This window comes from Phyllobates terribilis, unplaced genomic scaffold (assembly GCF_046119375.1).
Source record: "Phyllobates terribilis strain yellow unplaced genomic scaffold, ASM4611937v1 Scaffold_9__5_contigs__length_417890890, whole genome shotgun sequence".
Classification (NCBI taxonomy): domain Eukaryota; kingdom Metazoa; phylum Chordata; class Amphibia; order Anura; family Dendrobatidae; genus Phyllobates; species Phyllobates terribilis.
Genome location: NW_027362769.1, coordinates 385,436,621 through 385,462,417, shown reverse-complemented (window position 1 = coordinate 385,462,417; position 25,797 = coordinate 385,436,621). Strand labels below are relative to the sequence as shown.

General features: G+C 59.4%; 1 protein-coding gene across 2 annotated transcripts; it reads left to right on the top strand.

Annotated features, from left to right (window-relative positions):
- Positions 1-788: 788 nt before the first annotated feature.
- Positions 789-25,636, top strand: JMJD8 (jumonji domain containing 8). 2 transcript variants are annotated; one of them, XM_073648587.1, is made up of 10 exons: positions 789-861; positions 1,525-1,705; positions 8,429-8,521; positions 10,147-10,195; positions 10,267-10,363; positions 20,497-20,565; positions 20,663-20,782; positions 20,919-20,986; positions 21,079-21,213; positions 25,316-25,636. In XM_073648587.1, exons 2-10 carry the CDS (start codon positions 1,608-1,610, stop codon positions 25,394-25,396), a joined length of 810 nt encoding a protein of 269 aa, XP_073504688.1. In that variant the 5' UTR covers positions 789-861; positions 1,525-1,607; the 3' UTR covers positions 25,397-25,636. The 2 variants fall into 2 exon arrangements, with proteins under 2 accessions (XP_073504688.1, XP_073504687.1); XM_073648586.1 differs by having other exon boundaries at positions 794-946; positions 25,316-25,634.
- The last annotated feature ends 161 nt before the right edge of the window (positions 25,637-25,797 follow it).

Below are 25,797 nucleotides of genomic sequence, written 5' to 3'. Positions count from 1 at the left end.
TGACTTTTTAAAAAGTTGCAAAATTTCCCATCATCCAGTTTTGTGACTTTTTGCACTTAAAGGGTTAAAGAGAATTGTTTTACTTTGCACCGTTTCTTGCTTTGCGCCAATTTTGAAGAATTTTGGTGCGAAAAACGTCGACTAATATCACAAAACAGAAGAAAACGACTTAAAAAAAGCAAAAAAAGGAACACGATGAATCGGGGACTTTCCTTTATTTCGGTCTTTGAACCTTTTTGGCCACAAGTTTCATTAAAATGTCACAAAATTTGGGCTAAAATTTTCGATGTCGGTATAATTATCCCTCGGGGGGAGGGAAGGGGACCGATCTGGAGAATATTAGGACCAAAGTGTAACGACATTAACAAGACGCAATTGATGAATCTGCCGAAAACATCAAACTCCGGCTGCAATGAAAGCAAGAGTCTGTAAAATACACAAAAAGTGACAAAACCAGTTATAATTCTACCACTATTAGGATTGTGCAGTCGGTTGCCGCGGTGACTGATGTGTTAGTAAAGCCGTCGCCCCTAGCAACCAAAGGAATACTAACTTTTATCCCTAACCTGATTTTAACCAATCAGATTGCTTCTTCCAGCTCAGACTCTGCGCTGGAAAAATGAGAGCTGCATTCTGATTGGCTGGCTCCTGTCATTAGTCTTCGCAAGCGTTGATCTCCGCTCTGGTTCCGCACTGATAACCAATGTCAGTGGTGAAGGAGTTAATCGTTATCACAGCAAGCGTTGCATGCCGGGTAATGTAGTTCTCAGGCTTTCTTACTTCCGGTTAGTGTCCTGTACTACGTGCCGATCAGGAACTACATCTCCCAGAGTGCAGTGCGGCTGGGACGTGTGGATGGCAGTGAGTAGACGGGCGGAGATTTATTGATTTCTTTGTAACACATCATCAGTTCCCGGACACGGAGAGCCCCAGGACCCGCAGTAAGGTCTGTCATACTATGTGCTGAATTATATAGTGCTGAAACTACAGCTCCCAGCATCCCCAGATGTATGTCGCGAGATATGTGACGATTTCTGTCTTTATAAATAAAGTTTATTGACACTGTCATATATTCCCCAATCAGATCGCTGCGTTCATTTTCTAACCTGCCATATAAACTGGTATCTGATTGGTTGCTACAGACTACAAGGCTCCTTTCTCTCTACTATGGTATTTTGGCCCTCAGTTGACTATAAAGAGCAGAGGGGAAGATGGTTTATCTGCAGCCCAGTAATGCGCACATCCGCACACAGCCCTCCTCCAATCAGCTAATTGTTTATAGTAACCAATCAGATACCAGCTTATAAAATGAGGAATGGAAGCTTATTGGTTGCCATGGGCAACAGGCCTAGTTAGTACTTGGGACAGTTTTGTGTTGTCTATCAATAAACTTTATTGACACCATGTGGATAACGCGATATTGGCGCTATATATATAATGTTTATTACGCACTGGAGTTTATAACCAGTCGTATCTATAACTCTCCCCCTGCGGCTTTAATAATAATATTTTTTATCTATATAGTGCTAACATATTCCGCAGCACTTTACAATTAAGGTCGGGGCTGAGAGGTGAAGAAGTCTGTGCTGCGGCTGCCCCAGGACAAGATGGCGCCTCTCACCTGCCTTTCCCTCCTGCTCCAAGTCATCGTAGCGCTGTCACTGGACGAGCGGAGCGACTACACAGAGTGTGACTGCGGAGGATGGTGGGTCCTAGTCATGGCCGACAGCGTGACTGATGTCATCGCCAACTATGATGTCATCATCTCACAGTACATATGTAGCCTGGAAACGCCGTTCAGCTACAACTCCCAGCATCCCAACATCTGTAGAACATCAATAAAATACGTTTGCCAACAGCAGATATCTAATTGTGGCCTGAACATATAACAGAAGGGTCGGCTGCACCAGACAACCGTTTAATGTGTCGCATGACTTCAAGGGGCTGTCCAGTGAAAACAAGTTGTCAGTGATCCATAGGATAGGTGATAGTTATAGATCTGTGAGGGCCGAACCGTTGGAAACCGCAGTGATCAGCAGAATGGGGCAGCAGTGTGCATGCTCCATCGACGCTCCATTCCTTATCTGTGGGGCAGCAGTGTGCATGCTCCATCGACGCTTCATTCCTTATCTATGGGGCAGCAGTGTGCATGCTCCATCGACGCTTCATTCCTTATCTATGGGGCAGCAGTGTGCATGCTCCACCGACGCTCCATTCCTTATCTATGGGGCAGCAGTGTGCATGATCCTCCGACGCTTCATTCCTTATCTATGGGGCAGCAGTGTGAATGATCCACCGACGCTCCATTCCTTATCTATGGGGCAGCAGTGTGCATGCTCCACCGACGCTCCATTCCTTATCTATGGGGCAGCAGTGTGCATGATCCTCCGATGCTTCATTCCTTATCTATGGGGCAGCAGTGTGAATGATCCTCCGACGCTCCATTCCTTATCTGTGGGGCAGCAGTGTGCATGATCCTCCGACGCTTCATTCCTTATCTATGGGGCAGCAGTGTGCATGCTCCACCGACACTCCATTCCTTATCTATGGGGCAGCAGTGTGCATGCTCCACCGACGCTCTATTCCTCATCTATGGGGCAGTGTGCATGCTCCACCGACGCTCCATTCCTTATCTATGGGGCAGCAGTGTGGATGCTCCACTGACGCTCCATTCCTTATCTGTGGGGCAGCAGTGTGCATGATCCACCGACGCTCCATTCCTTATCTGTGGGGCAGCAGTGTGCATGATCCACCGACGCTCCATTCCTTATCTATGGGGCAGCAGTGTGCATGCTCCTCCGACGCTCCATTCCTTATCTGTGGGGCAGCAGTGTGCATGATCCACCGACGCTCCATTCCTTATCTATGGGGCAGCAGTGTTCATGCTCCACCGACGCTTCATTCCTTATCTATGGGGCAGCAGTGTGCATGCTCCACCGACGCTCCATTCCTTATCTATGGGGCAGCAATGTGCATGCTCCACCGACGCTCCATTCCTTATCTATGGGGCAGCAGTGTGCATGCTCCACCGACGCTCCATTCCTTATCTATGGGGCAGGGGGCAGTGTGCATGCTCCACCGACGCTCTATTCCTTATCTAAGGGGCAGCAGTGTGCATGCTCCACCGACGCTCCATTCCTTATCTATGGGGCAGTAGTGTGCATGCTCCACCGATGCTCCATTCCTTATCTATGGAGCAGCAGTGTGCATGATCCACCGACACTCCATTCCTTATCTGTGGGGCAGCAGTGTGCATGATCCACCGACGCTCCATTCCTTATCTATGGGGCAGCAGTGTTCATGCTCCACCGACGCTTCATTCCTTATCTATGGGGCAGCAGTGTGCATGCTCCACCGACGCTCCATTCCTTATCTATGGGGCAGCAGTGTGCATGCTCCACCGACGCTCCATTCCTTATCTATGGGGCAGTAGTGTGCATGCTCCACCGATGCTCCATTCCTTATCTATGGAGCAGCAGTGTGCATGATCCACCGACGCTCCATTCCTTATCTATGGGGCAGTAGTGTGCATGCTCCACCGATGCTCCATTCCTTATCTATGGAGCAGCAGTGTGCATGATCCACCGACACTCCATTCCTTATCTGTGGGGCAGCAGTGTGCATGATCCACCGACGCTCCATTCCTTATCTATGGGGCAGCAGTGTTCATGCTCCACCGACGCTTCATTCCTTATCTATGGGGCAGCAGTGTGCATGCTCCACCGACGCTCCATTCCTTATCTATGGGGCAGCAGTGTGCATGCTCCACCGACGCTCCATTCCTTATCTATGGGGCAGTAGTGTGCATGCTCCACCGATGCTCCATTCCTTATCTATGGAGCAGCAGTGTGCATGATCCACCGACACTCCATTCCTTATCTGTGGGGCAGCAGTGTGCATAATCCACCGACGCTTCATTCCTTATCTATGGGGCAGCAGTGTGCATGATCCACCGACGCTTCATTCCTTATCTATGGAGCAGCAGTGTGCATGATCCACCGACACTCCATTCCTTATCTGTGGGGCAGCAGTGTGCATGATCCACCGACACTCCATTCCTTATCTGTGGGGCAGCAGTGTGCATGATCCTCCGACGCTTCATTCCTTATCTATGGGGCAGCAGTGTGCATGCTCCACCGACGCTCCATTCCTTATCTATGGGGCAGCAGTGTGCATGATCCTCCGACGCTTCATTCCTTATCTATGGGGCAGCAGTGTGAATGATCCTCCGACGCTCCATTCCTTATCTGTGGGGCAGCAGTGTGCATGATCCACCGACGCTCCATTCCTTATCTATGGGGCAGCAGTGTGAATGATCCTCCGACGCTCCATTCCTTATCTGTGGGGCAGCAGTGTGCATGATCCACCGACGCTCCATTCCTTATCTATGGGGCAGCAGTGTGTATGATCCACCGACGCTTCATTCCTTATCTATGGGGCAGCAGTGTGCATGCTCCACCGACGCTCCATTCCTTATCTATGGGGCAGCAGTGTGCATGCTCCACCGACGCTTCATTCCTTATCTATGGGGCAGTGTGCATGCTCCACCGACGCTCCATTCCTTATCTATGGGGCAGCAGTGTGCATGCTCCACCGACGCTCCATTCCTTATCTTTGGGGCAGTAGTGTGCATGCTCCACCGATGCTCCATTCCTTATCTATGGAGCTGCAGTGTGCATGATCCACCGACACTCCATTCCTTATCTGTGGGGCAGCAGTGTGCATGATCCACCGACGCTCCATTCCTTATCTGTGGGCAGCAGTGTGCATGATCCACCGACACTCCATTCCTTATCTGTGGGGCAGCAGTGTGCATGATCCACCGAAGCTCCATTCCTTATCTATGGGGCAGCAGTGTTCATGCTCCACCGACGCTTCATTCCTTATCTATGGGGCAGCAGTGTGCATGCTCCACCGACGCTCCATTCCTTATCTATGGGGCAGCAGTGTGCATGCTCCACCGACGCTCCATTCCTTATCTATGGGGCAGCAGTGTGCATGCTCCACCGACGCTCCATTCCTTATCTATGGGGCAGTGTGCATGCTCCACCGACGCTCCATTCCTTATCTATGGGGCAGCAGTGTGCATGCTCCACCGACGCTCCATTCCTTATCTATGGGGCAGTAGTGTGCATGCTCCACCGATGCTCCATTCCTTATCTATGGAGCTGCAGTGTGCATGATCCACCGACACTCCATTCCTTATCTGTGGGGCAGCAGTGTGCATGATCCACCGACGCTCCATTCCTTATCTGTGGGGCAGCAGTGTGCATAATCCACCGACGCTCCATTCCTTATCTATGGGGCAGCAGTGTGTATGATCCACCGATGCTTCATTCCTTATCTATGGGGCAGCAGTGTGCATGCTCCACCGACGCTCCATTCCTTATCTATGGGGCAGCAGTGTGCATGATCCACCGACGCTCCATTCCTTATCTATGGGCCAGCAGTGTGCATGATGCCCCGACGCTCCATTCCTTATCTATGGGGCAGCAGTGTGCATGCTCCACCGACGCTCCATTCCTTATATATGGGGCAGCAGTGTGCATAATCCACCGACGCTCCATTCCTTATCTATGGGGCAGCAGTGTGCATGATCCACCAACGCTCCATTCCTTATCTGTGGGGCAGCAGTGTGCATGCTCCACTGACGCTCCATTCCTTATCTATGGGGCAGCAGTGTGCATGCTCCACTGACACTCCATTTCTTATCTGTGGGGCAGCAGTGTGCATGATCCACCGACGCTCCATTCCTTATCTATGGGGCAGCAGTGTGAATGCTCGACGATCCGTTCCTTATCTATGGGGCAGCAGTGTGCATGCTCCACCGATGCTCCATTCCTTATCTATGGGGCAGCAGTGTGCATGCTCCATTCCTTATCTATGGGGCAGCAGTGTACATGATCCACCGACGCTCCATTCCTTATCTATGCGGCCTCAGTGTGCATGCTCCACTGATGCTCCATTCCTTATCTGTGGGGCAGCAGTGTGCATGATCCACCGACGCTCCATTCCTTATCTATGGGGCAGCAGTGTGAATGCTCGACGCTCCGTTCCTTATCTATGGGGCAGCAGTGTGCATGCTCCACCGATGCTCCATTCCTTATCTATGGGGCAGCAGTGTGCATGTTCCACCGACGCTCCATTCCTCATCTATGGGGCAGCAGTGTTCATGCTCCACCGACGCTTCATTCCTTATCTATGGGGCAGCAGTGTGAATGCTCCACCGACGCTTCATTCCTTATCTATGGGGCAGCAGTGTGCATGTTCGACTGACGCTCCATTCCTTATCTTTGGGGCAGCAGTGTGCATGCTGCACCGACGCTCCATTCCTTACCTATGGGGCAGCAGTGTGCATGCTCCACCGACGCTCCATTCCTTATCTATGGGGCAGCAGTGTGCATGTTACACCGACGCTCTATTCCTTATCTTTGGGGCAGCAGTGTGAATGCTCGACGCTCCATTCCTTATCTATGGGGCAGCAATGTGCATGCTCCACCGACACTCAGTTCCTTATCTGTGGGGCAGCAGTGCGCATGCTCCACCGACGCTCCATTCCTTATCTATGGGGCAGTAGTGTGCATGCTCTACCGACGCTCCATTCCTTATCTTGGGGCAGCAGTATGCATGATCCACCGACGCTCCATTCCTTATCTATGGGGCAGCAGTGTGCATGCTCTACCAACGCTCCATTCTTTATCTGTAGGGCAGTAGTGTGCATGTTTCACAGACGCTCCATTCTTTACCTGTGGGGCAGCAGTGTGCATGCTCCACTGACGCTCGATTCTTCATCTGTGGGTCAGCAGTGTGCATGCTCCACCGACGCTCCACTCCTTATCGATGGGGCAGCAGTGTGCATGCTCCACCGAGCTCCATTCTTTATCTGTGGGGTAACAGTGTGCATGCTCCACCGACGCTCCATTCCTTATCTATGGGGCAGCAGTGTGCATGCTCCACCGACGCTCCATTCCTTATCTATGGGGCAGCAGTGTGCATGCTCTACCGACGCTCCATTCCTTATCTATGGGGCAGCAGTGTGCATGCTCCACCGACGTTCCATTCCTTATCTATGGGGCAGCAGTGTGCATGCTCCACCGACGCTCCATTCTTTATCTGTGGGGCAGCAGTGTGCATGCTCCACCGACGCTCCATTCCTTATCTATGGGGCAGCAGTGTGCATGCTCCACCGGCGCTCCATTCTTTATCTGTGGGGCAGCAGTGTGCATGCTCCACCGACTCTCCATTCCTTATCGATGGGGCAGCAGTGTGCATGCTCCACCGACGCTCCATTCCTTATCGATGGGGCAGCAGTGTTCATGCTCCACCAACGCTCCATTCCTTATCTATGGGGCAGTGTGCATGCTCCACCGACGCTCCATTCCTTATCGATGGGGCAGCAGTGTGCATGCTCCACCGACGCTCCATTCCTTATCTATGGGGCAGCAGTGTGCATGATCCACCAACGCTCCATTCCTTATCTATGGGGCAGCAGTGTGCATGCTCCACCGACTCTCCATTCCTTATCTATGGGGCAGCAGTGTGCAAGCTCCATCGACGCTCCATTCCTTATCGATGGGGCAGCAGTGTGCATGCTCCACCGACGCTCCATTCCTTATCGATGGGGCAGCAGTGTTCATGCTCCACCGACGCTCCATTCCTTATCTATGGGGCAGTGTGCATGCTCCACCGACGCTCTATTCCTTATCGATGGGGCAGCAGTGTTTATGCTCCACCGACGCTCCATTCCTTATCTATGGGGCAGTGTGCATGCTCCACCGACGCTCTATTCCTTATCGATGGGGCAGCAGTGTGCATGCTCCACCGACGCTCCATTCCTTATCTATGGGGCAGTGTGCATGCTCCACCGACGCTCCATTCCTTATCTGTACAGTTGCGTTGCATTCAGTTTTTTCTGCCCGCCTCATAGAGAATGACAGGAGTGACGGTCAAGCGTGCACACTGCTGCCCCGTTTTGTGCTGTCGGACCCCCACTCATCTATAAATTATCATCTATTCTGCCGACAGGTGGTAATTGGTTTTCACCTGACAACCCCTTTAAGGCCTCACTTAGCCGTCCATTTTTTTGCATATGAGAAAAAAGTCAGACACAGTTTTTAGTCATTTTTGCTGGTTCAGAGAGATTATTTTACTTTTGCACCATTTTCAGGCCCATTGATAAAGTTTAAAAATAGTGGAAAACCCCTTTAAGACATCAGAGCCTTTATTGCTAGTGTGAGGGGGATAGGACATCCCAAGAGTTTTCTACCAGCAGCTTAATCCCCTCTTCCTATTGACAGCCCATGCACGCTCAGACAAAACAAGCGTTCATGTGTATACAGGGGCAGCCAGGAACAGCGAACGGTTATTGTATCCGGATACTTCAGCTTCTGCTGGAAACATGACGTCTGCTTTTTGCTTTTGTCTCCAGGCAATGGAACAATTACTCCCCGATCCAAGAGGAGGAGCGCTGCACGGTGGAGAGGAGAGACGCCTCCATCACCTACTCAGAATTCATCGAGCAGTGAGTGATCACCTCGGTAGCACATGCACTGAAGCCCTGCACTCTCATAGCACATGTGCCGAGCCCCCGAACTGTGATAGCACATGCACTGAAGCCCTGCACTCTCATAGCACGTGTACAAAGCCCCTGCACTCTCATAGCATGTGTACAAAGCCCCTGCACTCTCATAGCACATGTACCGAGCCCCTGCACTCTCATAGCACATGTACGAAGCCCCTGCACTCTCATAGCACATGTACCGAGCTCCTGCACTCTCATAGCGCATGTACCCAGCCCCTGAATTCTCATAGCACATGTACCGAGCCCCTGCACTCTCATACAACATGTACCGAGCCCCTGCACTCTCATAGCACATGTACCGAGCCCCTGCACTCTCATAGCACATGTACCGAGCCCCTGCACTCTCATAGCACATGTACCGAGCCCCTGCACTCTCATAGCACGTGTACGAAGCCCCTGCACTCTCATAGCACATGTACCAAGCCCCTGTACTCTCATAGCACATGTGCCGAGCCCCCGCACTGTGATAGCACATGTACCGAGCCCCTGCACTCTCATACAACATGTACCGAGCCCCCTGCACTCTCATACAACATGTACCGAGCCCCCTGCACTCTCATACAACATGTACCGAGCCCCCTGCACTCTCATAGCACATGTACTGAGGCTCCTGCACTCTCATAGCACATGTACCGAGCCCCCTGCACTCTCATAGCACATGTACCGAGCCCCTGCAGTCTCATAGCACATGTACTGAGGCCCCTGCACTCTCATAGCACATGTACCGAGCCCCCTGCACTCTCATAGCACATGTACTGAGGCCCCTGCACTCTCATAGCACATGTACTGAGGCCCCTGCACTCTCATAGCACATGTACTGAGGCCCCTGCACTCTCATAGCACATGTACTGAGGCCCCTGCACTCTCATATCACATGTACCGAGCCCCCTGCACTCTCATAGCACATGTACTGAGGCCCCTGCACTCTCATAGCACATGTACCGAGTGCCCTGCACTCTCATAGCACATGTACCGAGCCCCCTGCACTCTCATAGCACATGTACCGAGCCCCCTGCACTCTCATAGCACATGTACTCAGGCCCCTGCACTCTCATAACACATGTACCGAGCCCCCTGCACTCTCATAGCACATGTACCGAGTCCCCTGCACTCTCATAGCACATGTACCGAGTCCCCTGCACTCTCATAGCACATGTACCGAGCCCCCTGCACTCTCATAGCACATGTACTGAGGCCCCTGCACTCTCATAGCACATGTACCGAGCCCCCTGCACTCTCATAGCACATGTACCGAGCCCCTGCAGTCTCATAGCACATGTACTGAGGCCCCTGCACTCTCATAGCACATGTACCGAGCCCCCTGCACTCTCATAGCACATGTACTGAGGCCCCTGCACTCTCATAGCACATGTACTGAGGCCCCTGCACTCTCATAACACATGTACCGAGTCCCCTGCACTCTCATAGCACATGTACCGAGCCCCCTGCACTCTCATAGCACATGTACCGAGCCCCCTGCACTCTCATAGCACATGTACTCAGGCCCCTGCACTCTCATAGCACATGTATCGAGCCCCCGCACCCTCTGATCTTGTTCTTCACAGATATGCATACAAGAGGCCGGTGATTATTCAGGGAATGACGGATAATTCGGTGAGTGTCTCTGGTCCCCGTCCCCCGTGCAGGACTCTTGTGCGGTTCTCATGTTTCGTCGTTTCTCTCAGGATTTCCGGTCGTTGTGCAGGAAAGAGCAGCTGCTCCGGATGTACGGAGAGCGCAGGGTCCGGCTGAGCACCGCAAACACCTACTCCTATGAGAAAGGTGAGAAGCCGAGCACAGGTGATACCGCCGACACTATAAGGGTGGGGGGCCGCAGCGTACAGGAGCGGGGTGTAATAGAGGAGGGGCCGCAGCATACAGGACCGGGGTGTAATAGAGGGGGGGCCGCAGCGTACAGGACCGGGGTGTAATAGAGGGGGGGCCGCAGCGTACAGGACCGGGGTGTAATAGAGGGGGGGCCGCAGCGTACAGGACCGGGGTGTAATAGAGGAGGGGCCGCAGCATACAGGACCGGGGTGTAATAGAGGAGGGGCCGCAGCGTACAGGACCGGGGTGTAATAGAGGAGGGGCCGCAGCGTACAGGACCGGGGTGTAATAGAGGAGGGGCCGCAGCGTACAGGACCGGGGTGTAATAGAGGAGGGGCCGCAGCGTACAGGACCGGGGTGTAATAGAGGAGGGGCCGCAGCGTACAGGACCGGGGTGTAATAGAGGGGGGGCCGCAGCGTACAGGACCGGGGTGTAATAGAGGGGGGGCCGCAGCGTACAGGACCGGGGTGTAATAGAGGAGGGGCCGCAGCATACAGGACCGGGGTGTAATAGAGGAGGGGCCGCAGCGTACAGGACCGGGGTGTAATAGAGGAGGGGCCGCAGCGTACAGGACCGGGGTGTAATAGAGGAGGGGCCGCAGCGTACAGGACCGGGGTGTAATAGAGGAGGGGCCGCAGCGTACAGGACCGGGGTGTAATAGAGGAGGGGCCGCAGCGTACAGGACCGGGGTGTAATAGAGGAGGGGCCGCAGCGTACAGGACCGGGGTGTAATAGAGGAGGGGCCGCAGCGTACAGGACCGGGGTGTAATAGAGGAGGGGCCGCAGCGTACAGGACCGGGGTGTAATAGAGGAGGGGCCGCAGCGTACAGGACCGGGTTGTAATAGAGGAGGGGCCGCAGCGTACAGGACCGGGGTGTAATAGAGGAGGGGCCGCAGCGTACAGGACCGGGGTGTAATAGAGGAGGGGCCGCAGCATACAGGACCGGGGTGTAATAGAGGAGGGGCCGCAGCGTACAGGACCGGGGTGTAATAGAGGAGGGGCCGCAGCATACAGGACCGGGGTGTAATAGAGGAGGGGCCGCAGCATACAGGACCGGGGTGTAATAGAGGAGGGGCCGCAGCGTACAGGACCGGGGTGTAATAGAGGAGGGGCCGCAGCGTACAGGACCGGGGTGTAATAGAGGAGGGGCCGCAGCATACAGGACCGGGGTGTAATAGAGGAGGGGCCGCAGCGTACAGGACCGGGGTGTAATAGAGGAGGGGCCGCAGCGTACAGGACCGGGGTGTAATAGAGGAGGGGCCGCAGCGTACAGGACCGGGGTGTAATAGAGTAGGGGCCGCAGCGTACAGGAGCGGGGTGTAATAGAGGAGGGGGCCGCAGCGTACAGGACCGGGGTGTAATAGAGGAGGGGCCGCAGCGTACAGGACCGGGGTGTAATAGAGGAGGGGCCGCAGCGTACAGGACCGGGGTGTAATAGAGGAGGGGCCGCAGCGTACAGGACCGGGGTGTAATAGAGGAGGGGCCGAAGCGTACAGGACCGGGGTGTAATAGAGGAGGGGACGCAGCGTACAGGACCGGGGTGTAATAGAGGAGGGGCCGCAGCGTACAGGAGCGGGGTGTAATAGAGGGGGGGCCGCAGCGTACAGGACCGGGGTGTAATAGAGGAGGGGCCGCAGCGTACAGGACCGGGGTGTAATAGAGGAGGGGCCGCAGCGTACAGGACCAGGGTGTAATAGAGGAGGGGCCGCAGCGTACAGGATCGGGGTGTAATAGAGGAGGGGCCGCAGCGTAGAGGACCGGGGTGTAATAGAGGAGGGGCCGCAGCGTAGAGGACCGGGGTGTAATAGAGGAGGGGCCGCAGCGTACAGGACCGGGGTGTAATACAGGAGGGGCCGCAGCGTACAGGACCGGGGTGTAATAGAGGAGGGGCCGCAGCGTACAGGACCGGGGTGTAATAGAGGAGGGGCCGCAGCGTACAGGACCAGGGTGTAATAGAGGAGGGGCCGCAGCGTACAGGACCAGGGTGTAATAGAGGAGGGGCCGCAGCGTACAGGACCGGGGTGTAATAGAGGAGGGGCCGCAGCGTACAGGACCGGGGTGTAATAGAGGAGGGGGCCGCAGCGTACAGGAGCGGGGTGTAATAGAGGAGGGGCCGCAGCGTACAGGACCGGGGTGTAATAGAGGAGGGGCCGCAGCGTACAGGACCGGGGTGTAATAGAGGAGGGACCGCAGCGTACAGGACCAGGGTGTAATAGAGGAGGGGCCGCAGCGTACAGGACCGGGGTGTAATAGAGGAGGGGCCGCAGCGTACAGGACCGGGGTGTAATAGAGGAGGGGCCGCAGCGTACAGGACCGGGGTGTAATAGAGGAGGGGCCGCAGCGTACAGGACCGGGGTGTAATAGAGGAGGGGGCCGCAGCGTACAGGAGCGGGGTGTAATAGAGGAGGGGCCGCAGCGTACAGGACCGGGGTGTAATAGAGGAGGGGCCGCAGCGTACAGGACCGGGGTGTAATAGAGGAGGGGCCGCAGCGTACAGGACCGGGGTGTAATAGAGGAGGGGCCGCAGCGTACAGGACCGGGGTGTAATAGAGGAGGGGCCGCAGCGTACAGGACCGGGGTGTAATACAGGAGGGGCCGCAGCGTACAGGAGCGGGGTGTAATAGAGGAAGGGCCGCAGCGTACAGGACCGGGGTGTAATAGAGGAGGGGCCGCAGCGTACAGGACCGGGGTGTAATAGAGGAGGGGCCGCAGCGTACAGGACCGGGGTGTAATAGAGGAGGGACCGCAGCGTACAGGACCGGGGTGTAATAGAGGAGGGGCCAGCAGCGTACAGGAGCGGGGTGTAATAGAGGAGGGGCCGCAGCGTACAGGACCGGGGTGTAATAGAGGAGGGGCCGCAGCTTACAGGACCGGGGTGTAATAGAGGAGGGGCCGCAGCGTACAGGACCGGGGTGTAATAGAGGAGGGGCCGCAGCGTACAGGACCGGGGTGTAATAGAGGAGGGGCCGCAGCTTACAGGACCGGGGTGTAATAGAGGAGGGGCCGCAGCGTACAGGACCGGGGTGTAATACAGGAGGGGCCGCAGCGTACAGGACCGGGGTGTAATAGAGGAGGGGCCGCAGCGTACAGGACCAGGGTGTAATAGAGGAGGGGCCGCAGCGTACAGGACCGGGGTGTAATAGAGGAGGGGCCGCAGCGTACAGGACCGGGGTGTAATAGAGGAGGGGCCGCAGCGTACAGGACCGGGGTGTAATAGAGGAGGGGCCGCAGCGTACAGGACCGGGGTGTAATAGAGGAGGGGCCGCAGCGTACAGGACCGGGGTGTAATAGAGGAGGGGCCGCAGCGTACAGGACCGGGGTGTAATAGAGGAGGGGCCGCAGCGTACAGGACCGGAGTGTAATAGAGGGGGGGCCGCAGCGTACAGGACCGGGGTGTAATAGAGGAGGGGCCGCAGCGTACAGGACCGGGGTGTATTAGAGGGGGGGCCGCAGCGTACAGGACCGGGGTGTAATAGAGGAGGGGCCGCAGCGTAGAGGACCGGGGTGTAATAGAGGAGGGGCCGCAGCGTAGAGGACCGGGGTGTAATACAGGAGGGGCCGCAGCGTACAGGAGCGGGGTGTAATAGAGGAGGGGCCGCAGCGTACAGGAGCGGGGTGTAATAGAGGAGGGGCCGCAGCGTACAGGACCGGGGTGTAATAGAGGAGGGGCCGCAGCGTACAGGACCAGGGTGTAATAGAGGAGGGGCCGCAGCGTACAGGAGCGGGGTGTAATAGAGGAGGGGCCGCAGCGTACAGGACCAGGGTGTAATAGAGGAGGGGCCGCAGCGTACAGGACCGGGGTGTAATAGAGGAGGGGCCGCAGCGTACAGGACCGGGGTGTAATAGAGGAGGGGGCCGCAGCGTACAGGAGCGGGGTGTAATAGAGGAGGGGCCGCAGCGTACAGGACCGGGGTGTAATAGAGGAGGGGCCGCAGCGTACAGGACCGGGGTGTAATAGAGGAGGGGCCGCAGCGTACAGGACCAGGGTGTAATAGAGGAGGGGCCGCAGCGTACAGGACCAGGGTGTAATAGAGGAGGGGCCGCAGCGTACAGGACCGGGGTGTAATAGAGGAGGGGGCCACAGCGTACAGGAGCGGGGTGTAATAGAGGAGGGGCCGCAGCGTACAGGACCGGGGTGTAATAGAGGAGGGGGCCGCAGCGTACAGGAGCGGGGTGTAATAGAGGAGGGGCCGCAGCGTACAGGACCGGGGTGTAATAGCGGAGGGGCCGCAGCGTACAGGACCGGGGTGTAATAGCGGAGGGGCCGCAGCGTACAGGACCGGGGTGTAATAGCGGAGGGGCCGCAGCGTACAGGACCGGGGTGTAATAGCGGAGGGGCCGCAGCGTACAGGAGCGGGGTGTAATACAGGAGGGGCCGCAGCGTACAGGAGCGGGGTGTAATAGAGGAGGGTCCGCAGCGTACAGGACCGGGGTGTAATAGAGGAGGGGGCCGCAGCGTACAGGAGCGGGGTGTAATAGAGGAGGGGCCGCAGCGTACAGGACCGGGGTGTAATAGAGGAGGGGCCGCAGCGTACAGGACCGGGATGTAATAGAGGAGGGGCCGCAGCGTACAGGATCGGGATGTAATAGAGGAGGGGCCGCAGCGTACAGGAGCGGGCTGTAATAGAGGAGGGGCCGCAGCGTACAGGACCGGGGTGTAATAGAGGAGGGGCCGCAGCGTACAGGACCGGGGTGTAATACAGGAGGGGCCGCAGCGTACAGGAGCGGGGTGTAATAGAGGAGGGTCCGCAGCGTACAGGACCGGGGTGTAATAGAGGAGGGGGCCGCAGCGTACAGGAGCGGGGTGTAATAGAGTAGGGGCCGCAGCGTACAGGACCGGGGTGTAATAGAGGAGGGGCCGCAGCGTACAGGACCGGGATGTAATAGAGGAGGGGCCGCAGCGTACAGGATAGGGATGTAATAGAGGAGGGGGCCGCAGCGTACAGGATCGGGGTGTAATAGAGGAGGGGCCGCAGCGTACAGGATCGGGGTGTAATAGAGGAGGGGCCGCAGCGTACAGGACCGGGGTGTAATAGAGGAGGGTCCGCAGCGTACAGGACCGGGGTGTAATAGAGGAGGGGCCGCAGCGTACAGGAGCGGGGTGTAATAGAGGAGGGGCCGCAGCGTACAGGTGCGGGGTGTAATAGAGAAGGGGCCGCAGCGTACAGGACCGGGGTGTAATAGAGGAGGGGCCGCAGCGTACAGGACCGGGGTGTAATACAGGAGGGGCCGCAGCGTACAGGAGCGGGGTGTAATAGAGGAGGGGCCGCAGCGTACAGGACCGGGGTGTAATAGAGGGGGGGCCGCAGCGTACAGGATCGGGGTGTAATAGAGGAGGGGCCGCAGCGTACAGGACCGGGGTGTAATAGAGGAGGGGCCGCAGCGTACAGGACCGGGGTGTAATAGAGGGGGGGCCGCAGCGTACAGGACCGGGGTGTAATAGAGGGGGGGCCGCAGCGTACAGGACCGGGGTGTAATAGAGGAGGGGCCGCAGCGTACAGGACCGGGGTGTAATAGAGGAGGGGCCGCAGCGTACAGGAACGGGGTGTAATAGAGGAGGGGCCGCAGCGTACAGGACCGGGGTGTAATAGAGGAGGGGCCGCAGCGTACAGGACCGGGGTGTAATAGAGGGGGGGCCGCAGCGTACAGGACAGGGGTGTAATAGAGGAGGGGCCGCAGCGTACAGGACAGGGGTGTAATAGAGGAGGGGCCGCAGCGTACAGGACCGGGGTGTAATAGAGGGGGGGCCGCAGCGTACAGGACAGGGGTGTAATAGAGGAGGGGCCGCAGCGTACAGGACCGGGGTGTAATAGAGGAGGGGCCGCAGCGTACAGGACCGGGGTGTAATAGAGGAGGGGCCGCAGCGTACAGGACAGGGGTGTAATAGAGGAGGGGCCGCAGCGTACAGGACAGGGGTGTAATAGAGGAGGGGCCGCAGCGTACAGGACAGGGGTGTAATAGAGGAGGGGCCGCAGCGTACAGGACAGGGGTGTAATAGAGGAGGGGGCCGCAGCGTACAGGACAGGGGTGTAATAGAGGAGGGGCCGCAGCGTACAGGACCGGGGTGTAATAGAGGAGGGGCCGCAGCGTACAGGACAGGGGTGTAATAGAGGAGGGGGCCGCAGCGTACAGGACCGGGGTGTAATAGAGGAGGGGCCGCAGCGTACAGGACCGGGGTGTAATAGAGGAGGGGCCGCAGCGTACAGGACCGGGGTGTAATAGAGGGGGGGCCGCAGCGTACAGGACCGGGGTGTAATAGAGGAGGGGCCGCAGCGTACAGGACCGGGGTGTAATAGAGGAGGGGGCCGCAGCGTACAGGACCGGGGTGTAATAGAGGAGGGGCCGCAGCGTACAGGACCGGGGTGTAATAGAGGAGGGGCCGCAGCGTACAGGACCGGGGTGTAATAGAGGGGGGGCCGCAGCGTACAGGACCGGGGTGTAATAGGGGAGGGGCCGCAGCGTACAGGACCGGGGTGTAATAGACGAGAGGCCGCAGCGTACAGGACCGGGGTGTAATAGAGGAGGGGCCGCAGCGTACAGGAGCGGGGTGTAATAGAGGAGGGGCCGCAGCGTACAGGACCGGGGTGTAATAGAGGGGGGGCCGCAGCGTACAGGACCGGGGTGTAATAGGAGGGGCCGCAGCGTACAGGACCGGGGTGTAATAGAGGAGGGGCCACAGCGTACAGGACCGGGGTGTAACAGATGGGGGGCCGCAGCGTACAGGACCGGGGTGTAATAGAGGAGGTGCCACAGCGTACAGGACCGGGGTGTAATAGAGGAGGTGCCACAGCGTACAGGACCGGGGTGTAATAGAGGAGGGGCCGCAGCGTACAGGACCGGGGTGTAATAGAGGAGGGGGCCGCAGCGTACAGGACCGGGGTGTAATAGAGGGGGGGCCGCAGCGTACAGGACCGGGGTGTAATAGGAGGGGCCGCAGCGTACAGGACCGGGGTGTAATAGAGGAGGGGCCGCAGCGTACAGGACCGGGGTGTAATAGGAGGTGCCGCAGCGTACAGGACCGGGGTGTAATAGAGGAGGGGGCCGCAGCGTACAGGACCGGGGTGTAATAGAGGAGGGGGCCGCAGCGTACAGGACCGGGGTGTAATAGAGGAGGGGCCGCAGCGTACAGGACCGGGGTGTAATAGAGGAGGGGCCGCAGCGTACAGGACCGGGGTGTAATAGAGGAGAGGCCGCAGCGTACAGGACCGGGGTGTAATAGAGGAGGTGCCACAGCGTACAGGAGCGGGGTGTAATAGAGGAGGGGCCGCAGCGTACAGGACCGGGGTGTAATAGAGGAGGGGCCGCAGCGTACAGGACCGGGGTGTAATAGAGGAGGGGCCGCAGCATACAGGACCGGGGTGTAATAGAGGAGGGGCCGCAGCGTACAGGACCGGGGTGTAATAGAGGAGGGGGCGCAGCGTACAGGACCGGGGTGTAATAGAGGAGGGGCCGCAGCGTACAGGACCGGGGTGTAATAGAGGAGGGGCCGCAGCGTACAGGACCGGGGTGTAATAGAGGAGGTGCCACAGCGTACGGGACCGGGGTGTAATAGAGGAGGGGGCCGCAGCGTACAGGACCGGGGTGTAATAGAGGAGGTGCCACAGCGTACGGGACCGGGGTGTAATAGAGGAGGGGCCGCAGCGTACAGGACCGGGGTGTAATAGAGGAGGGGCCGCAGCGTACAGGACCGGGGTGTAATAGGAGGGGCCGCAGCGTACAGGAGCGGGGTGTAATAGAGGAGGGGCCGCAGCGTACAGGACCGGGGTGTAATAGAGGAGGGGCCGCAGCGTACAGGACCGGGGTGTAATAGAGGAGGGGCCGCAGCGTACAGGACCGGGGTGTAATAGAGGAGGGGCCGCAGCGTACAGGAGCGGGGTGTAATAGCGGAGGGGGCCGCAGCGTACAGGAGCGGGGTGTAATAGAGGGGGGGCCGCAGCGTACAGGACCGGGGTGTAATAGAGTAGGGGCCGCAGCGTACAGGAGCGGGGTGTAATAGAGGAGGGGCCGCAGCGTACAGGAGCGGGGTGTAATAGAGGAGGGGCCGCAGCGTACAGGACCGGGGTGTAATAGAGGAGGGGCCGCAGCGTACAGGAGCGGGGTGTAATAGAGGAGGGGCCGCAGCGTACAGGACCGGGGTGTAATAGAGGAGGGGCCGCAGCGTACAGGACCGGGGTGTAATAGAGGAGGGGCCGCAGCGTACAGGACCGGGGTGTAATAGAGGAGGGGCCGCAGCGTACAGGACCGGGGTGTAATAGAGGAGGGGGCCGCAGCGTACAGGACCGGGGTGTAATAGAGGAGGGGACGCAGCGTACAGGACCGGGGTGTAATAGAGGAGGGGCCGCAGCGTACAGGACCGGGGTGTAATAGAGGAGGGGCCGCAGCGTACAGGATCGGGGTGTAATAGAGGAGGGGCCGCAGCGTACAGGACCGGGGTGTAATAGAGTAGGGGCCGCAGCGTACAGGAGCGGGGTGTAATAGAGGAGGGGCCGCAGCGTACAGGACCGGGGTGTAATAGAGGAGGGGCTGCAGCGTACAGGACCGGGGTGTAATACAGGAGGGGCCGCAGCGTACAGGAGCGGGGTGTAATAGAGGAGGGGCCGCAGCGTACAGGAGCGGGATGTAATAGAGGAGGGGCCACAGCGTACAGGACCGGGGTGTAATAGAGGGGGGGCCGCAGCGTACAGGACCGGGGTGTAATAGAGGAGGTGCCACAGCGTACGGGACCGGGGTGTAATAGAGGAGGGGCCGCAGCGTACAGGACCGGGGTGTAATAGAGGAGGGGCCGCAGCGTACAGGACCGGGGTGTAATAGGAGGGGCCGCAGCGTACAGGACCGGGGTGTAATAGAGGAGGGGCCGCAGCGTACAGGACCGGGGTGTAATAGAGGAGGGGCCGCAGCGTACAGGACCGGGGTGTAATAGAGGAGGGGCCGCAGCGTATAGGACCGGGGTGTAATAGAGGAGGGGCCGCAGCGTACAGGACCGGGGTGTAATAGAGGAGGGGCCGCAGCGTACAGGACCGGGGTGTAATAGAGGAGGGGCCGCAGCGTACAGGACCGGGGTGTAATAGAGGAGGGGCCGCAGCGTACAGGACCGGGGTGTAATAGAGGAGGGGCCGCAGCGTACAGGACCGGGGTGTAATAGAAGAGGGGCCGCAGCGTACAGAATCGGGGTGTAATAGAGGAGGGGCCGCAGCGTACAGGATCGGGGTGTAATAGGGGGGGGCCGCAGCGTACAGGACCGGGGTGTAATAGAGGAGGGGCCGCAGCGTACAGGACCGGGGTGTAATAGAGGAGGGGCCGCAGCGTACAGGACCGGAGTGTAATAGAAGAGGGGCCGCAGCGTACAGGATCGGGGTGTAATAGAGGAGGGGCCGCAGCGTACAGGACCGGGGTGTAATAGAGGAGGGGCCGCAGCGTACAGAACCGGGGTGTAATAGAGGAGGTGGCCGCAGCGTACAGGACCGGGGTGTAATAGAGGAGGGGGCCGCAGCGTATAGGACCGGGGTGTAATAGAGGGGGGGCCGCAGCGTACGGGACCGGGGTGTAATAGAGGAGGGGCCGCAGCGTACGGGACCGGGGTGTAATAGAGGAGGGGCCGCAGCGTACGGGACCGGGGTGTAATAGAGGAGGGGCCGCAGCGTACGGGACCGGGGTGTAATAGAGGAGGTGGCCGCAGCGTACAGGACCGGGGTGTAATAGAGGAGGGGCCGCAGCGTATAGGACCGGGGTGTAATAGAGGGGGGGCCGCAGCGTACGGGACCGGGGTGTAATAGAGGAGGGGCCGCAGCGTACGGGACCGGGGTGTAATAGAGGAGGGGCCGCAGCGTACGGGACCGGGGTGTAATAGAGGAGGGGCCGCAGCGTACGGGACCGGGGTGTAATAGAGGAGGGGCCGCAGCATACACTGGAAGAGGGCCTCTTGTGTGTGATTCTGGCTCCCTCTCCGTCTCATGTATAACGCTGGCCCCCCGCGGTGGTCTCTTTTATGACACTGGCTCACTCTCCATTTCGGCGGTCTCGTTTATGACACTGGCTCCCTCTCCATCTCGGGGGTCTCGTGTATGACCCCGGTCTCCCTCTCCGCAGTGGACGTCCCTTTCCAGGATTACGTCTCGCGCTTCCTCGGCCCCCAGGATCGGGACTCTCTGGGAGTGGGTGAGTTATACACGTACCGGTGAGGTCATGCCTGGGCGATATGGGGGGAACATGAAGGACCCTCGGCCCCACTAACAATTCCTCTTTGCTCCTGCAGATACTTTGTATTTCTTTGGAGATAATAACTTCACAGAGTGGGGGTCTCTGTTTCAGCAGTACACCCCTCCCCCGTTCTCCCTGCCGGGGACGGCCGGTGCCTATAGCTTTGGGATCGCTGGTAAGTGACCTGAGGAAAATGGCCCCGAAAACTAAAGATCCAGGGGCCCCACAGATGCTGGCGGCAGGGAGACCCCAGAAAGTGTTGGCGCCCTGTGCACACATAAATGACCCTCGGCTGCTCCGCTCCCCCACAGGTTCGGGCACCGGGGTTCCCTTCCACTGGCATGGGCCAGGCTACTCCGAGGTGATCTACGGCAGGAAGGTGAGTGCCCCCCGCCCCAGAGGGTGAGTGCCCCCCGGAGCCGCTCCGTTCAGGTCCGACACCCAGATTATTCACCGTCCTTCCTTCCCCAGCGCTGGTTCCTTTACCCACCCGACAAGACCCCCGAATTTAACCCCAACAGGACCACCCTGTCCTGGATGCTGGAGACGTACCCGCTACTCCCAGCAGCAGAGCGTCCTTTAGAGTGCACCATCCGACCCGGAGAGGTGAGGAGCGAGCGAGAGGAGGCGACGTGGTGTCTGTGGGGGGTCAGGGAGCGAGCAGGATAATGGCAGGACGGGGGGGATCATAGAGAGCGAGCGGTGTGGCGGCAGGATGGGGAAGTGGTAGAGACCAGATGGCGGCAGGATGGGGGGATTCGTGGAGAGCGAGTGGGATGGCGGCAGGATGGGGGGTGTCGTAGAGAGTGAGTGGGATGGCGGCAGGATGAGAGGTCGTAGAGAGCGAGCAGGATGGGGGGTCGTAGAGAGCGAGCGGGATGGCTGCAGGATGGAAAAATCTGAGAGAGTGAGCGGGAGGACGGTAGAATAGGGGTAGCCGTAGAGAGCGAGTGGGATGGCGGCAGGATGGGAGGTCGTAGAGAGTGAGCAGGATGGGGGGTCGTAGAGAGCGAGCGGGATGGCGGCAGGATGGGGGAGTCAGGGCGAGTGGGATGGCAGCAGGGGGGGGGTCACAGAGAGCAAGCGGGATGGCGGCAGGATGGGGGAGTCAGAGAGAGAGTGGGATGGTGGCAGGATGGGAGGTCGTAGAGAGCGAGCAGGATGGGGGGGTCGTAGAGAGCGAGCGGGGTGGCGGCAGGATGGGGGAGTCAGAGCGAGTGGGATGGCGGCAGTCGCAGAGAGCAAGCGGGATGGCGGCAGGATGGGGGAGTCAGAGCGAGTGGGATGGCGGCAGGATGTGAGATCGTAGAGAGCGAGCAGGATGGGGGGGTCGTAGAGAGCGAGCGGGATGGCGGCAGGAGGGGGGGGTCGCTGAGAGCGAGCGGGATGGCAGCAGGGAGGGGGTCGCAGAAAGCAAGCGGGATGGGGGGGTCGCAGAGAGCGAGCGGGATGGTGGCATGGGGGGGTCGCAGAGAGCGAGTGGGATGACGGCAGGATGGGGTCGTAGAGAGCGAGCGGGATGGCGGCAGGATGGGAGGTCGTAGAGAGCGAGCGGGATGGCGGCAGGAGGGGGGGTCAGAGAGCGAGTGGGATGGCGGCAGGATGGGAGGTCATAGAGAGCGAGCAGGATGGGGGGTCGTAGAGAACGAGCAGGATGGGGGGGTCGTAGAGAACGAGCAGGATGGGGGGGTCGTAGAGAACGAGCAGGATGGGGGGGTCGTAGAGAACGAGCAGGATGGGGGGTCGTAGAGAACGAGCAGGATGGGGGGGTCGTAGAGAGCGAGCGGGATGGCGGAAGGAGGGGGGGGGTCGCAGAGAGCGAGCGGGATGGCGGCAGGAGGGGGGGTCGCAGAGAGCGAGCGGGATGGCAGCAGGAGGGGGGGTTGCAGAGAGTGAGCGGGATGGCGGCAGGATGGGAGGTCGTAGAGAGCGAGCAAGGGGTCGCAGAGAGCGAGCGGGATGACGGCAGGAGGGGGGGGTCGCAGAGAGCGAGCGGGGTGGCGGCAGGAGGGGGGAGTCAGAGAGCGAGTGGGATAGCGACAGGATGGTAGGTCGTAGAGAGCGAGTGGCATGGTGGCAGGATGGGAGAGTCAGAGCGAGCGGGATGGCGGCAGGATGGGAGAGTCAGAGCGAGCGGGATTGCGGCAGGAGGGGGGGGGTCGCAGAGAGCGAGCAGGATGGCTGCAGGATTGGGGGGGTCGTAGAGAGCGAGCGGGATGACTGCAGGATGGGGGGTCGTAGAGAGCGAGCGGGATGACGGCAGGATGGGGGGGTCGTAGAGAGCAAGCGGGATGACGGCAGGATGGGAGGTCGTAGAGAGCGAGCAGGATGGGGGGGTCGCAGAGAGCGAGCAGGATGGCTGCAGGATTGGGGGGGTCGTAAAGAGCGAGCGGGATGACTGCAGGATGGGGGGTCGTAGAGAGCGAGCGGGATGACGGCAGGATGGGGGGTTGTAGAGAGCAAGCGGGATGACGGCAGGATGGGAGGTCGTAGAGAGCGAGCAGGATGGGGGGGGTCGTAGAGAGCGAGCGGGATGGCGGCAGGATGGGGGAGTCAGAGAGCGAGCGGGATGGCGTCAGGAGGGGGGGACGTAGAGAGCGAGCGGGATGGCGGCAGGAGGGGGGGGGTCGCAGAGAGCGAGCAGGATGGGGGGGTCATAGAGAGCGAGCGGGATGACGGCAGGATGGGGGGGTCGTAGAGAGCAAGCGGGATGGCGGCAGGATGGGAGGTCGTAGAGAGCGAGCAGGATGGGGGGGTCGTAGAGAGCAAGCGGGATGGCAAGTCTTAGAGAGCGAGTAGGATGGGGGGTCGCAGAGAGCGAGTGGGATGGCGGCAGAATGGGGGAGTCAGGGCGAGCAGGATGGCGGCAGGAGGGGTCGCAGAGAGCGAGCGGAATGGCGGCAGGAGGGGAGGTAGTAGAGAGCGAGCAGGATGGGGGGGTCGTAGAGAGCGAGCGGGATGGCGGCAGGATGGGGGAGTCAGAGCGAGTGGGATGGCGGTAGTCGCAGAGAGCAAGCAGGATGGCGGCAGGATGGGGGAGTCAGAGCGAGTGGGATGGCGGCAGGATGGGAGATCGTAGAGAGCGAGCAGGATGGGGGGGTCGTAGAGAGCGAGCGGGATGGCGGCAGGAGGGGGGGGTCGCTGAGAGCGAGCGGGATGGCAGCAGGGGGGGTCGCAGAGAGCAAGCGGGATGGGGGGGTCGTAGAGAGCGAGCGGGATGGTGGCATGGGGGGGGTCGCAGAGAGCGAGTGGGATGACGGCAGGATGGGGTCGTAGAGAGCGAGCGGGATGGCGGCAGGATGGGAGGTCGTAGAGAGCGAGCGGGATGGCGGCAGGAGGGGTCAGAGAGCGAGTGGGATGGCGGCAGGAGGGGGGGTCAGAGAGCGAGTGGGATGGCGGCAGGATGGGAGGTCATAGAGAGCGAGCAGGATGGGGGGGTCGTAGAGAACGAGCAGGATGGGGGGGTCGTAGAGAACGAGCAGGATGGGGGGGTTCGTAGAGAACGAGCAGGATGGGGGGGTTCGTAGAGAACGAGCAGGATGGGGGGGTTCGTAGAGAACGAGCAGGATGGGGGGGGTCGTAGAGAACGAGCAGGATGGGGGGGGTCGTAGAGAACGAGCAGGATGGGGGGGGTCGTAGAGAACGAGCAGGATGGGGGGGGTCGTAGAGAACGAGCAGGATGGGGGGGGTCGTAGAGAACGAGCAGGATGGGGGGTCGTAGAGAACGAGCAGGATGGGGGGGTCGTAGAGAACGAGTAGGATGGGGGGGTCGTAGAGAGCGAGCGGGATGGCCGAAGGATGGGGGAGTCAGAGCGAGATGGCAGCAGGAGGGGGGGTCGCAGAGAGCGAGCGGGATGGCGGCAGGAGGGGGGGTCGCAGAGAGCGAGCGGGATGGCAGCAGGAGGGGGGGGTTGCAGAGAGTGAGCGGGATGGCGGCAGGATGGGAGGTCGTAGAGAGCGAGCAAGGGGTCGCAGAGAGCGAGCGGGATGACGGCAGGAGGGGGGGGTCGCAGAGAGCGAGCGGGATGGCGGCAGGAGGGGGGGTAGCGGGATGGCGGCAGGAGGGGGGGTCGCAGAGAGCGAGCGGGATGGCGGCAGGAGGGGGGAGTCAGAGAGCGAGTGGGATAGCGACAGGATGGGAGGTCGTAGAGAGCGAGTGGCATGGTGGCAGGATGGGAGAGTCAGAGCGAGCGGGATGGCGGCAGGATGGGAGAGTCAGAGCGAGCGGGATTGCGGCAGGAGGGGGGGGTCGCAGAGAGCGAGCAGGATGGCTGCAGGATTGGGGGGGTCGTAGAGAGCGAGCAGGATGGCTGCAGGATTGGGGGGGTCGTAGAGAGCGAGCGGGATGACTGCAGGATGGGGGGTCGTAGAGAGCGAGCGGGATGACGGCAGGATGGGGGGGGTCGTAGAGAGCAAGCGGGATGACGGCAGGATGGGAGGTCGTAGAGAGCGAGCAGGATGGGGGGGGTCGTAGAGAGCGAGCGGGATGACGGCAGGATGGGGGGGTTGTAGAGAGCGAGTGGGATGACGGCAGGATGGGGGGGGGTTGTAGAGAGCGAGCAGGATGACGGCAGGATGGGGGGGGGCAGTGAAGAGGTGATGGAGGCCATAGGGCAGGCAGAGACCCTCGGGGACCCGGATGTGTAGGAATCTTCTTGGAGCGGAGTCTTGTGTTCAGCCTCTGATCTCCGCTCCGTCCTCCCCTCAGGTCCTGTACTTCCCGGACCGCTGGTGGCACGCCACCTTGAACCTGGACACCAGCGTCTTCATCTCCACCTTCCTGGGGTAGAGACTCCGCCATTACCGCCATTCTGCTGTACGACAACCAGAGACCTCAGAGCGCCGGCTGACAACTGCGAGACTGCGACGAGCGGCATCATCAGTGCAGTCCCCCTTCCATGATGATCGGCGGGGGAAGCACTGAGGCCCCCCCGGACTGACGCGGCCGCTTTAAGCCGACACCTTCTGCACTTTTTTAAGTTTGGATTTTTCCATTTTCAGGTTTTAACGTCTAAAAGATTTTTATTAAATTTTCTTCTGTAGTAAAATTGAATCAAAAAAACTCCCAGTGTGAATGTGGCTCACTGACTGCTTCCAGGTGTCATCGCTGCAGCAGGTCGGGATCGGCGCAGCATTCAGAGACCTTTTAAAAATGTTGCTGCCTGCTGCCACCACTAGGTGGCGCCCTTC